Genomic DNA, 13,997 nt, shown 5'->3' with positions numbered 1-13,997 from the left:
ACTAAGTTATGGCACCAGAAATAGGGAGATTTATATAGGGAGGTTTATATAGGGAGAGAAAAATTCTAAAGATTGTTAAACTTTAAAATGATGTTGGAAAAGAGCAATCTGCTGAGTTTCTTGCCGGCTCTTCTCAGTGGAATCTGCCTTCCGAACCGGTGGTAGAGTCACTACAAACAGACTTGACGTTTCATAAGTGCTGATTAATTATTTGAACTTAAAATAAATGAATTTTGATTGTTTTGAATATAAGATCCCGATTTGCAGACTTACGGGACTAAAAAGGGGAAAGATTAAAGTATTTGGGGTCCCGATGACATGAATCTTAGCCAATAAATAGCCTGAAGCACGCATCTCGGTTTTTTTAAATCGCAGCTTAAACCGAAACTAAATTAATTGAACGTCATTTAATACTGGTAAACGAATTCATTTCGGTTTCCTAAAATATCATCAATCAGTTGACCGGAAAAACGACGAATTTAAATAGTTACTAGCTGACCCCAGCGCCATCTATCGGGCTGATTAGTGAATCTAAACCATCCAGGGTGCCACCCAAACGCATACCGAAAAATTCATTCAAATCGGTCCAGCCGTCTAGGAGGAGTTCAGTGACATACACACGCACACAAGAAATACTATATATATATAAAGATTATCAAAATTTTACGTTGCTAAGCCCTGTAACAAAGCTTGTTGTATAGCCACACGAGTCTAGGTTCCTAAACCACAAAGGGTCTTTGTTTTTTTGTGTAACAATCTATTTTCAGCACAAAGAAAATATTTGTATTAAATTCGTTGAAAAGAAACGTAATTCCCACACAGTTATTCCATTAGAACTAGTCAGATAAGATATTTATTCAGGGAATTTCCAATCAAGTTAACAAATTATTTATGATTAAATGATACTGCGTGAATACTTTGTTAGGGCGATGCTTTTAATATTGCGCCATCTTGTACAGATGTAGGTACTTACCTTAACGTGGATACCGTTACACGATTATCACCGCAATAAACATCATGACGTGTCTAGCATAAAAGGAAATAGTCTTGTGATAAATTTAATGCCTTTGCAGAATTCTAGGATATCAAGGTACCTACCTAGTGGGAATCTATTTGGTATTCAAAGTAACGCAAGCTAAGCTAGATGTACTGCGAATTTGTCCTTTATAATGCTACATTAAGTTAAGTGTAGATTGCAGGTTATCCAAGTGAGGCTTTGCTAAAGCTGGTACCCTTCTTGGTTCAAATCCGAATCATTCCTTCATCTAGCAATCTCCAAAATAAAATCCACAAACTATCTACTACTTCGCTTTTATTATTAAAGATATAATAAGATGCATCGATTAAATTCGTTTTTGATAATAGATCTGTCATTTTTTTTTTCATATTCCTGTTTTTATCTGTCTAATGTTACCACCACATTGTATTAAAGCTCGCGCACTCACTCTTGAACGATTTGAGTAGAGATTCATACTATAAAGTAAGCGTAGCTTGTGTTATGGGTACTGCGATAGCTGATTTTTTTTATGAATATAATACACATAACTACGTTAAACGTACCAGAATTAATTACGTTACTCGGCAAAAAAGTACTTTATTCACAGTGAATGATTATCATCGTAATATGTTAAAGATATTAAACAAAGCTGATGATTTACAAGCTTTAGTCATCAGGTAAATCATTGTAAATTGCAAAACATGCACCTATCAAATATCTACATTTTGCTAAATTAGATCAATCTCAACCTGAATATTGGCCCGGAAACGAGGACATGGCTTATAATGTTAAGAAACACCAAACAAGGGAAGGACACTTAAAAATAACAGGCTGTTTTGGTGTTCCGACTCCAAAAGGACTGCGTTAGGAGGGAGGTGTGTGAATGATATATATATAGGAAATAATATTTTTTACGTGATATGCTGCCAGTCACAAAACTCCGCGTAAAATAGGATTTCACTCACGAGTTTGTAGTCATTTTATTGGTTCGCTAGTGAAAATGACATTGAATTCGTGCTTAATATCCGAAAAGGCAATAAAACGACCGAATATCCTATTTCAAGCGTGCACTTCATAAATGCACAAAAGCACTGCATACCCTAAATTTTTTGTATAACTCTTTTTGTTTTTTCCTTTTTATGCCATATTCCTTCTGTATTAATACCCTGGTCGAAAACCCTGTGCACGCCAATGCTCACTACAGGTATCACCGACTAAAAGAAACCCCCAAACTCTTTCTGCTCTAGTTTTTATGGGATTTTATATCTAGTACAAATACTAAGAAGGTTTAAAATTATTATATTAGTAAAATTAAAGGTCAATTGTTTTGTTTTCAGGTACAGATGTGTGTCCAATGAAATCGGTGGTGAGGCGTATCGGGCAGCATTTGTTTACGGCTCTCAGTGAGAAAGGCCTCGCTATGCTTGTCAACCATGGAATTGCTGAAGAGAAGGTACTTTCAAAATCTCTTACTCTACTTATCTTTACTCTACTTATCTATAAACTAGTAGTCGCTGGAAACCGAATTGATTCATAAATTATTCCAAATTAGATGAATAAGACATACTGAAAGTGTAACACCTAAAACATTTGAATATAATAAAAATAATGTTGAAGTTCTCATAAGCTAATAATAAAGCTAATCTCCAAGCTCCAAGCTCCAGAGTTACTTTTGATTCCGTCGGATTTAATCCGGCGCTCGTAACATAAGACCTTGTCCCTTGTTAAATAAACTACTACTTATTCAATTCTACAAATACAAGCTGCTTTTTTCTCGTTATTCTTGTAAACGCCCAGCTTTTTTGAAAAGCTGTTAACATAAAGATAACTGTGGATCTTTCTTGGAACCCCTTAGATCCCTGGAAAGTGCTGCGGTACAAATGATTAACTTATCGGAATGTTTCCCTTGTTAAATTAACACAAAATACATATTGTGTTTCAGCTTAAAGCAGTGTATGCAGATCTGGACAACTTTTGCGCATTGCCTGAGGGCTCCCAGGCCCAGTATCTTTGCAACCCAGATAGCAACCATGGTTACGTCCGTCCGGGTATGGAGCAGTTCGATAACACGAAGAAGGTAATTTTACTGGCGTACATTTTTGTAATATAATAATTTTCATTTAAAGATACGTAGCGTCGAAGATGTACTCAAGGAAAGGAGAATGCCGGAACACGGTTTCGTTTTGTGCCTCATTCAAATTGGTATCAAAAAATAAGTTTTTATTTTTAAAAAAAAAACCTCTCAAATCCTAAGCCTTACTTCGCCGGTTAAAAAATCTTTTAATGAAATAAATTAGTGGTTCTATTATTTCCGTCATCTTGTTTAAATCTATTCGCAAAAATCAATGGAGGTACGTCACTTGTGTACGTCAAACAATAAAAAACGAAAAATACATATTGTGAACAGGTAGGTACAATATGTGTGTCAAAAATAACCTTAATTCACGAACTTCATTTGCTTGTAACTCTGAAATCCGGCGAACTAGAGTTTTAATGTTTTTGGTAATGTATTTTAATTATTAAACCCTTCAAAATGAGATAAATTCCAAGAAGGCACCTTATAAGTATTATGTGAAACCAAATCCCATACTACATCCGGCATTCTCCTTTCTAATTTGAACAGAAATAAAAGAAATATTTTTTTAAGTTAAGTCTAAAGTCCTTGTTCTTAGGGATAAAATAAAAAACCCATGGCAATGGTGCGGATTCTGTTGTGCGCACATCTGTAAACTAAATTATCAGGTCTAATTAGAACAATTTTAAAAAAGCGCTGAAAGCCTAGTCGGCTAGGGCTTCGTTCTCCCTTTGGGGATTCACCTCTAACTTTTCGGAGTTACATAAGTTTAAAAAAAATTAAGTATTAGTTCCTTGCTATAAAGATAAAGGTAAGCATCGCGAAAAATCCTAAGGACTCGGTTCTCCAAAACGTTTTCAATGGCAGTTGAAGTGTACCAATCCGAACTTATATGGCATGGTGGACTACGGCGTAAATAAACCCTTCTCACTGTACGACGATATCTGTATATATATACACTACGACGATACCCGTGTCATGTAGAAGACCGCTAATGGGTTTATGATGGTGATATTGATGATTTACCTATCTTTAAGTTTAGTACAAATAATCCCATTAAAAAAATATATACATAATATGGATTATAGTTTATAGATTTATATGTACCTTCTATAGTGAACGCTCACACAATATGTTTTAGTTTTATGTTTAATGTTTTCACAATTAAGCGAATTTTTTTGTAACTCTTTTGAGAAATAAAGATCTTAAACCATAATATCTTGATTAATCCTTTTATGATGTTTTCCAGGAGCTACGTCATTCTTTCAACATCACAACACTTTCGGCCGCGGCGATGCCTGCACAGGAGGAGGTGCCTGAATTCACCCAGCACGCGGTCCCTCTAGCTCACGACCTCACAAACCTCTCCCGCGTACTTTTGCAAGCGCTGGCTTATGCCTTCGGTAAATATGACAAGAATTTTTAGCTATCGGGGTTTTCTGTTAATAAATGCTCTGTGCCAGACCAGAGTTGGGGGTACTTAGCGGTGTCCACCTCCGTACCTCGGAGAGCACCAACCGGTAAACGTTCCAAGTTACTGTCACATGTGATAATAGTTATAGTCTTCCAATCAGTTAACTCAATCTCTCCTGTGAGAAAAGTAATAAATAAATATACTACACACCGCCATCTAGCCCCAAAGCTTGTGTTGTGGGTACTAAGACGACTGATGATTAGAGATACTTAGATACTTAGAATATACATATAAACACCCAGACACTGACAAACATTCATGCTCATCACACAATCATTTTCCAGTTGTGGGAATCGAACCCACGGCCCTGGCTTCAGAAAGCAGGGTTGCTGCGAACTGCGCCAATCGGCCGTCAAAAGGTGGACATTAATTTTCGGTTAACAGTGACAATCAAATTTTTTTTTAGTTTTAGTATAATGCCTGATGGAAAGAGTTTTCTGTGGGCCTTCCACACCTTCCTACTTTAAACCACCAAAGTGCCTTCCATAGACCTATTTGAAAAAGGAAATATTTGACTTTGACATGAAGTTCTCAATTTAAAATGGCGGGAAGTAAAAGTTGTTACTCCCAATAATTGTGGAGTCGTTCCAAACCCTAAATTAAAGCTTATTAAAAGTATAAAACTGTATTCACCACAATATACAGTTGTCACCACCGCTGCCCTTCCCGTGGGTGTCTTACGAGGCGACTATTGTTTGATTTATGTTTAAATTCCAGGCGTACCACCAGCAACGATGCTCGCCTGTCACTCCGGCATGCTGAAGAGCGACGGCTGCAATAGGTCCACGATGCGTATCCTGTACTATCCGCCGGTACCTCCAGAAGACGAGGGTCCCTGCTGCCAAGGGGACGGCAAGGCTTACACCCGCTGTGGAGCCCATTCTGACGCATGCACTTTTAGTCTTGTTGCACAGGATTCGGAGGGTGGACTTGAGGTAAAACATTAGTCAAAATTAACTATTTCAACTGTTTATTTGTTTTACTTAAATATATATATTAATTAATTATAAAAAAATAACCTACTCTTCATCATCATGGAAACGTCCACTGCTGGAAAAAGGTCTTTTTTCGTGAGTTCCAAATACCAAGGTGTTGTCGTCCGTCAAACTCGTCGGGGTTCTAACGCTGCCTCACCGTAGAGGTCGCTATTCCAGCATCTTGGGCCCCAACGTCCATCGGTACTGCGAGCTATGTGCCCCGCTCAGTTAAAGTCACTTTATTTTTTCCGTTCAAATGCTGACTTAAAATATGAAATTTTTGAAATGAAATTAGAAAGGAAGAGAAAGAAACTCGGCCTTTCTAAATTTGAAAACAAATGTTTCCCAAAACTCATCCATGCGTCTGGTTCTAACAACTTTAAGATTACATAGGATAAAACAAATGTATTGTATCCCTATAATCCTATTGACAAATTATTAAATAGGTAAATCATTAAATACCTATTTATGGCCATTTTTAGGTGAAACTAAATGACAAATGGCAAGCCGTGGGTCATCTTCCTGGGGCGATACTCGTCCAAACTGGAGAATTGTTGGCTTCGTGGACCACCGATTTTCTACCAGCACTTGTAAGTTTCGAGTTTGAAATGTCATTTATACCGATATCGTCGTTTTTGACGACCCCCCTAGCGCAGTGGTGAGTGCTGTAGTATATAAGTGGGAGATCCGGGTTGGGTATTTTATATGGCTAATGGCCTGGTCTGGTGGGTGGCTTGGCCCGTGATTAGTAACAACAAAAAAGTGCTGCCAAGCAATAAAGCATTCCGTTATGATTCCGCTTATACACCAATTATAACAACTGGTAACAACTGGTACACCCTTAACAGGTTAGAACGCTACCAACTTAGAGTGCATCATGACCTTCTATCCGGCGAGACGGACAGATGATATAACGAAATTTGAAAAAAATTAGTACCTATTGAGATACCGTTCTTAACAACTTCGTATAATCTCATAAACACAGAGTATACTTTTGTCCAGAAACCTTTGGTTTAACATTCTTTCACGCAACAACCTTCGCATTAACTACGGAAGTAGGGATAAAGCAAAAGGCGGTCAAAGCCGTAGCCATAGCTTATAAGAGATCAAGTAGGAAACGCTTTATTTCATTCTCGAGGTAGGAAAATATTTGATAACATTTGTAGGTCATCATATGAACAAAAATGAACTGGTTCTCACATACGATAAGATACAAATCAAAAACGTGTGACCGTCGTAAGGCCAATAGCCGCATTACAGTTCCGCAATCCAAGTTTTAAATACTTAATCATGATTTAGAGGTCACCTCGTTACACTGAAAGAACGATGTCTTGAATTTGTATATTTCACAATATCCATTAGAAATCCGTGGGTAGTGGCGGCCACGGTTGGAATTGAAAATAAGTTATTGCTGTCGTACTTGCTTTTAATGATCAATAACATAAGATAACATTGTACATGACGCATACATTACTATAAAACAGTATATGAATACAGACAGAATCAAGTAACATATTAAATAAATGGACAAGATCGCGTCCACTCGCGATAAGCGTCACAACTAGAGAGAGAACCACAGAAATCAATCGAAGATTATAAAATATTTTATTGGCAAGAATGCTCAACACAGATAAGCGCCTTTAGTTTTAGCATATGGTAGAACGTTTTAGTAGAAGCAGAGGGGGTAGCTGTAAATCGAGTAGTCTTGTGTGTTTCAAGGTACGGATTGGACGTGTGCCTGCATTCGTGACTGTATGAGCCGAAGTACTGCCGGCCGTGTACCATCCATTATATTTGGGCTCTTTAGCCTTTTAGTTTACCATTCTCAAATTTAGTCATAGCCGTCACCACACTCTCAAAGCTCCTGTAAGCAATGTTCGGATATTATCAGAACTAAGAAGAAGAAACAGAGTTATAAGATTAAATACACTGCTGATTCGATTTCAGTCAGCCAGTTTACCAAAGGACATATCTACTTTGTCGGCAAATATATTTAACGATTAATTGATCGTTATAAATCATTTTGGGTTCCTTCGATAAAATCCTATCATTTAACTGGTAAAACGAAGAACAATATGGTGGTACAGTCACTACAAACACACGACGTTTCAAAAGTGCTTTCACAGAAATAAAATAATTATGAATTTTGAATATTTTAATCAAAATTTATAAGTAAATTAATTAAAACTAGTGCCGTGCCCTGGATGATCTACCATATTGTTATCAATTCACAGATGCACCGAGTGGTCGTACCGTCGGGTACGTACGCTCGTGCTCGCGGACGCCATTGCGTCGCGTTCTTCTGCCACCCCGATAAGGACGCGGTAATTCCCCCCATCGCCCCGCGCGTGGTTGCCGCCCCCGTGCCGCCCCCCTTCACCCCGCACGTGCACCTCACTCTACACCACCGCCTGATGAACGCCGCTCACCACATCCAGAAGCGCTTCAGGGAAACATACGCGTGACTAGTACGGGGTACTAACGACGGGACGTACAAGACACTAGCTCGTCGACACGCCGCACCTTGACATATTCGGCATAGCATAACCCCTAGTATAACATTACTACGCTCGATATCAAGTATCTAAACACTATGACGTCAAAGTACAAAAAAAACAGAGCAATTCACACACAGCAGAAGTGAAACTTCTGAAAAGTAGCTTACTAGAGATTTAGATGGAGGTAGAGTATCAGGAGTGTTAGAATAAAATATGTAAGGTATATTATCTCGACAACTAAATCCTATACATTTATGTGTTTGTATCTTTTCATTCCATCGAGTTTCAAACATAGATTTAATATTTTACTATTTGTTTTAAATTAGAACGGTTCTAAAGAAGTTTATCTTCAAAAGTCTTTATCGACACAAAAGTTACAGACTTATTTTTCTTCGTCCACATAGTGTAGAGCCTGTATTGCGGAAGCCATTGATTCCCTGAGAAAACTATACCCAAAAGACCAAAGAGATAGAAGAAGAAGATAAGGAACTTATGCTCTTATTTCTAATACATGGCAGGCGTTATCGGTAGGATGATCTTAAAATAAAAATTGCGACTAAAACGACAAGTTATAGTGTTTGATACTCGCAAGCGTAGAAATCGTATTATATTTAAGGGAACAATAACTGTAGGTTTACACTAGCAAAAAGTTTTTTCCGGACAAGTTGAGCCTTTTTTCAGGTATCTTCTTAGCAGCCTTTTACTTTACTTATGGCATAAGATGCGCCTTCGCAGTTGACGCCATTTTAGTTTACCATTCATGGTGCTATTAAACTGTTAACTTCAGTACGTACGGTACTTAAATTCTGTCATTTGACACTGCTTCACTTATCAATTAAAAAACGAAAAACAAAAATTAGGCGAAAGTGATCTTACGCAAAAAGTGGCACGAAATTCCTATGAATTTTATGTGCAAGAACTCATGGCGTTTGCGAAAAATACGTGGTGGTAAAAGGCGGCAAATATATGTAAAAGGGCTTCGACTTCCCAGCAAATTGATAAAATATTTGTTATTCAAAGAAATTTCGTAAACAATATTATAATGCCATATTCAAATCATTTATATGTATGGATCCAACTACTTAAATGACGAAATAATTTTGCAAAACTTATTAAACAGATTATTAATTTAATTACATCCATCAGATATTTTTCAAATATTTGTATCATTCCTATATGTCATTTACGGTTTTTATGTCGTGGCCGTTCTATAGTTAATTTTACCTAAGCGGTTTTCCCTTAGAAAATATTATATTTTTGTGGCTTTTTTAAGCCTATTCTTAATTTTAAGTACTTAGCAATTAGCGATGTGAGGTCGCACATTTGTTCTGCTTATTCGTATTCGTATATCTACTTAATTATTATATTCCTTTAGTATTGTGTTCTTGCTTCTGCATTTTACATTAGGTTTTATATAAGCGATTTCTTTCTCTATTTATTTTATTGTTTATTCTTCACGACTACTTACTTCTAAAAGTAGACGAAGGAGACAATTCGTGTGATCAATTTGCTAGCTCAAATTTATATTATTTGTACTTAAGAATTCGATAACAGTATAAACTTACTATTAAACAGAGTAGGGATCATAAAAACTTTTGATAAACAAAAAATAAACGTTATTACCTAAGTACTTAATTTTTGTCTCTATGTACTTGAACAGTATGAAGCATTTTTATATTTAAGATTTAGTGGAATCGTTATACATAAGTACTGACAAATAATACCATCACATAAAAACTGAGAGAGTATTTTTATCTAGAGATATCCGCGTTTTAAAGGTTTACACATTACACATTCATATGTTTTCAGATAATTGAGATTTTATTTATATTTTAATCTTTATAGCCTTACTTAAACGTTAATATAATTAAGTTATGAAATACTTACTGGTTCATTACTGGCCAGTAACAACCGGTTATTAATAACTTAATTTTAATCAAAGTTTTCAAGGCCGTTATTCTTTAGCTGCACTATAGGTTCTTCATTGAACTTTATCAAATGTGAATATTATAAAATCTTTCGATCAATAATCTAAATACAACCGCCATGTGCGTGTTCTTACAATTGTTTATTTTTTCATACACGATAAAATTTAGAGGAAGCCTAGTTTTAGTGTTGACATTTTTTTGTGAAAAACCCCTATCGATCGATCTGATCTGTACCAACAGCATTACACGAACATCTCCGAACTTGGGAACTGATTCAGTAAAAAAAAGGTTGTTGATTTGATTATTTCAGAAAATGTCTATAGTTGTTTTTCTGGAAGGCAAAGCCAAACCACCGAGTCCTTGAAAGCGATCAAGTCCAGCGTGAAACCAATCACAAGATTTTTGTCGTTTGTCGCAACGCAACGCCGTCAAGGTCGCAGGTTGGACGTGTCGATGTGGCCTTCGCTTAAGGTTTTATGTATAGCGTCCTAAATGTTCTAAATGCAGTGTTCCCGTTACTGCTCACCGTCTTTTTTCTCTACTATATAACTAACAGAAAAGATCAATTATTTATTTCATTTCTTTGTTACAAAAACCATATTTTGCAATCGATCGATGGGAACTCTCTCATAAAATTTTTGCATGACAATTAAACTACGCTGTCTCTAAATTTCGAATATATTTTCCATGTTTATGCAGTTTAATTATTTTTTATGGGTCATTTAAACCATACCCAACATTACCTGTTTAGTTTGTGACCAGTGTATTTTAGGGAATTTAATTAGATAGTTCCATTCTGTTTTAATTTATATTCCCACAGGGTATTTTAAAGGTCTCTAATGCTTTTAATTAGAGGTTTTCGAATTCTGATTTATGTTAATGCTATCAATGTACTTACTTAATTATCCATCCTATTCATTATTTACAAATATAGTTTTACAGTATTGCGTATTTTATACAAATTTAAGGGCTCAAGTACACACGTCATCTTTAATATTCAGCCATTAGTGATTTTGCGACTGCATCGCGTTTTTCCGCGTTCTGTGTTCGAGACCGATATTAGAATCGCTCGTTTTAGCGATTGTTTTGATGCTGCAGCACACTTGGGAGATGAAGTAAGGAAATTACGCGTTTTCTCGAATCCATCAATACTGCTGGGAGTGGAAAGGTACTGGTGGCTGTATGTGATCGGACGCGACATCGTGCTTCCGAAAAGCGTCTAAACCGTCGATAGTTGATACCAAAAGTAGCGAGTGTGGTACAGCCCTAAACCAGCATCATTTTTATAGGGATTTTCTTGCAACCCTGTGTTAGTTTGAGGTATGGAGGGTAGAGGTAAGGAGAGTCATCTGTGTATATCATATGTCAAAATGTATTAAATTAGGATGGCGCAACATTTGCATCAGGGTAACTCTTAATAGAAGCGCCAAATATAAATATTGTTAGAGTAGGCTTGAAAAATAAACAAGGAAGTAAGGTTATATTTACCACAATATTTTGTAAAACGTAAGTTGTTGAAATTCTCAATAATTAACTACTTTAGTTGATAATGACATTAAATTTTTTAACTCGGCATACTTCAATTCATCTACGATTGCTACATTCATACCATACCCTGTGCATCCACCAGCGCCATTGTGGAGGATTTTTGAACTGTTATTTAGCGCAGCAACTGGACACTTTTTCAACTTTTCTCCCATATAAGATGACTCTCCTTACCTCTACCCTCCATAGTTTGAGGCAACAAAATACATGCAATCCTTATTCGTTTTAAAAAGTATGACAAATGACAATTGACTTTTTTTTTTTAATACTATTAGTTAATTTCGTTATTATAACGATTTATAAAAGTTTTATGTAAGTATACCAATTTGTTAACGGTCGTGTCAAACTCTCGAAGTTAACCAAGTTGGTATTGTATTTACAAGTTTTAATAATTTTTTTTTTATTGAGGAAAAAAAAATTGGTATGCAAAATCATTGTGATTATGACATTCGGCATTTCGTACAAATTCCAAAATGTGTTCATGTGTTCAGTAAGTAATAAAAGTTATACCTGTTTAATTTTAAACACCAAATTAATTAAAATACCTTATTTTTAATTAATTTGCGTTAACGTCTAAGCATGTTAACGTTAATAACGCAATCATGTATAAAAAATAAAGACAGTGAAGAGAAGTTATATTAATATGCTTAGATATTTAAGTAGTGAAATAAAATTCGTAAAACAATGGGTAGTTGACTATGCTGAAAAAAACTAAAACGGAGTATCCTAAAAATACCACTGAATTATAAAAGACCAACTTTTTACTTACTTACCTATATTTTTATTGCTTTTCGTAAAATACTTAAAAAGATAAGTCAACTACCTGTTAACTTAGTTACAATTATAGTCTTACTTGCACGGGATATTCTGAATTTGTAAAATCTGTTTTTTTTTAATCCTGAACGATTAAAACTTTTTGTACTTAGCTAATTTTACAATAACCTAGATTTTCAGGTTGTAGTACAACTTTTTATTCATATCTACTAATTATTATGTATTATATGGAATTGAATGTAAACTTAAAGGAGATGGTCTCGCGTGTTTCTGTTGTACCAAAAGACATTATACCAAACAATAGAAAAATGGAGACTTTATTTAGAAAATATAATATAAAAAAATTAAACATATACAACCTATACAAATACACCTTAAAATATTTGATGGAAAATATAACAAGCAATATGATGCATCCAAAAACATGTATCTAATTTATAAAATATACTTCCACGCTCCTACATGTCTGGCCCGTCTCCTTTATAAACATAATTTTTTAAACCTTCTGTAGGTCTAAATTTGTCCATCTTGGCTGCAGTTGGTGGTATTTATGGATGATTAAATGCTAAAAGCTGGCCAATTCTGACAGGCGAGCGAGATGTCGGCCTAGGGTGTTGCATTTTAAGGGCCACGTGGTCAAGGTTCGGATGAGTCGATTTAAGCGAATGCCAAACCAAAGCGTCCAACGAAGCACGATTCCTGTGATTAGTTGCTACTTACTGTAGCAATCCTGGACAATGCATCAACCACAGCATAGCGTCTACTTGGGAGAAGACAAGGTCCCCAATTTCTGACGTGATCCGGGTTTTATCTATAGCCACGGGGATATACGGATTAGATCCTTATCCAACAAACACAAACTGTGCAAACATCAAAGTTAAGGTCAGAGACTCACGAGGCGCCTTCAGATTGGCGGTACTCCTTCCTTCCAATTTTACCGAACCGCCAAACAAAATCCTGCGATAATACATTTGGGGCTTCGTCGGTGCGTGCATGTGTGTAAATGTTCAAAAATGTATTTGTAGTTTCCATACTGCTTTAATATATTTACTGTACCCCCCCAGTGCAAATATTACATCCTTTATCATCCTTGGTAAGCTACAACATCTCTGCTATAAGATGCTCAATAATTGCACAGTATAGTGGGCACAGACTGAACGTTTGCTTTCGCCAAAATCGATGCTTCACCATATTATATCATCTTTAAACCTTGACTTGCAACTGGGCCAACTTCGGACCTTCTAATTATATTCCATTATATAAAAATATCTGTTTCGATTTTTTTTAATTGTTACAATTTTTACTGATGAATAAAGAAAATAATTTGCACGCAATTGTCTTTTCTTCTCCTTTATTACAATTTATTAATTTTATCTTTACTGTATTCACTTATTAACGGTTAATAAATAAAATAATTTGACAGCAGAATGACACCTCGTTTTTGGTTTTTAAGTACAGCAATAAACTAGCTGGCGCCCGCTTTTTTTAAATATCGCGGGAACCGTTAATTTTTCCAGGATATAAATCCTTTATGCTAGTTATCATAGTGTTCATCTACAGGATCCAAGCATAGTATATGTGCAAAATTTCATCAAAATCGGTGCAGTAGTACCTATCATCGGCTACATAAGTAACAAATAAAGCAGACAGACACACTTTCGCATTTTAAAATTAGAATGGTTCAATAATAAACTCCCATTTATATTATGTTGGTATGTTTGTGTTTCTTT

The 13,997-nt window shown here is 35.8% G+C and overlaps 1 protein-coding gene across 1 annotated transcript in view; it reads left to right on the top strand.

Annotated features, from left to right (window-relative positions):
- Positions 1–11,369, top strand: part of LOC120637656 (proline hydroxylase buaE-like) — a 45,495-nt gene extending 34,126 nt beyond the window's left edge. The window contains exons 2-7 of the mRNA XM_039909579.1: positions 2,335–2,450; positions 2,940–3,074; positions 4,321–4,474; positions 5,263–5,480; positions 6,005–6,112; positions 7,757–11,369. Coding sequence (XP_039765513.1) covers positions 2,335–2,450; positions 2,940–3,074; positions 4,321–4,474; positions 5,263–5,480; positions 6,005–6,112; positions 7,757–7,987 — 962 coding nt within the window. The 3' untranslated portion in view covers positions 7,988–11,369. The remainder of the gene's footprint in view (positions 1–2,334; positions 2,451–2,939; positions 3,075–4,320; positions 4,475–5,262; positions 5,481–6,004; positions 6,113–7,756) is intronic.
- Positions 11,370–13,997: the final 2,628 nt, after the last annotated feature.

The sequence above is a fragment of the Pararge aegeria genome, chromosome 4, assembly GCF_905163445.1.
Source record: "Pararge aegeria chromosome 4, ilParAegt1.1, whole genome shotgun sequence".
Classification (NCBI taxonomy): Eukaryota; Metazoa; Arthropoda; class Insecta; order Lepidoptera; family Nymphalidae; genus Pararge; species Pararge aegeria.
This window is presented reverse-complemented; position numbering and strand designations above follow the sequence as displayed.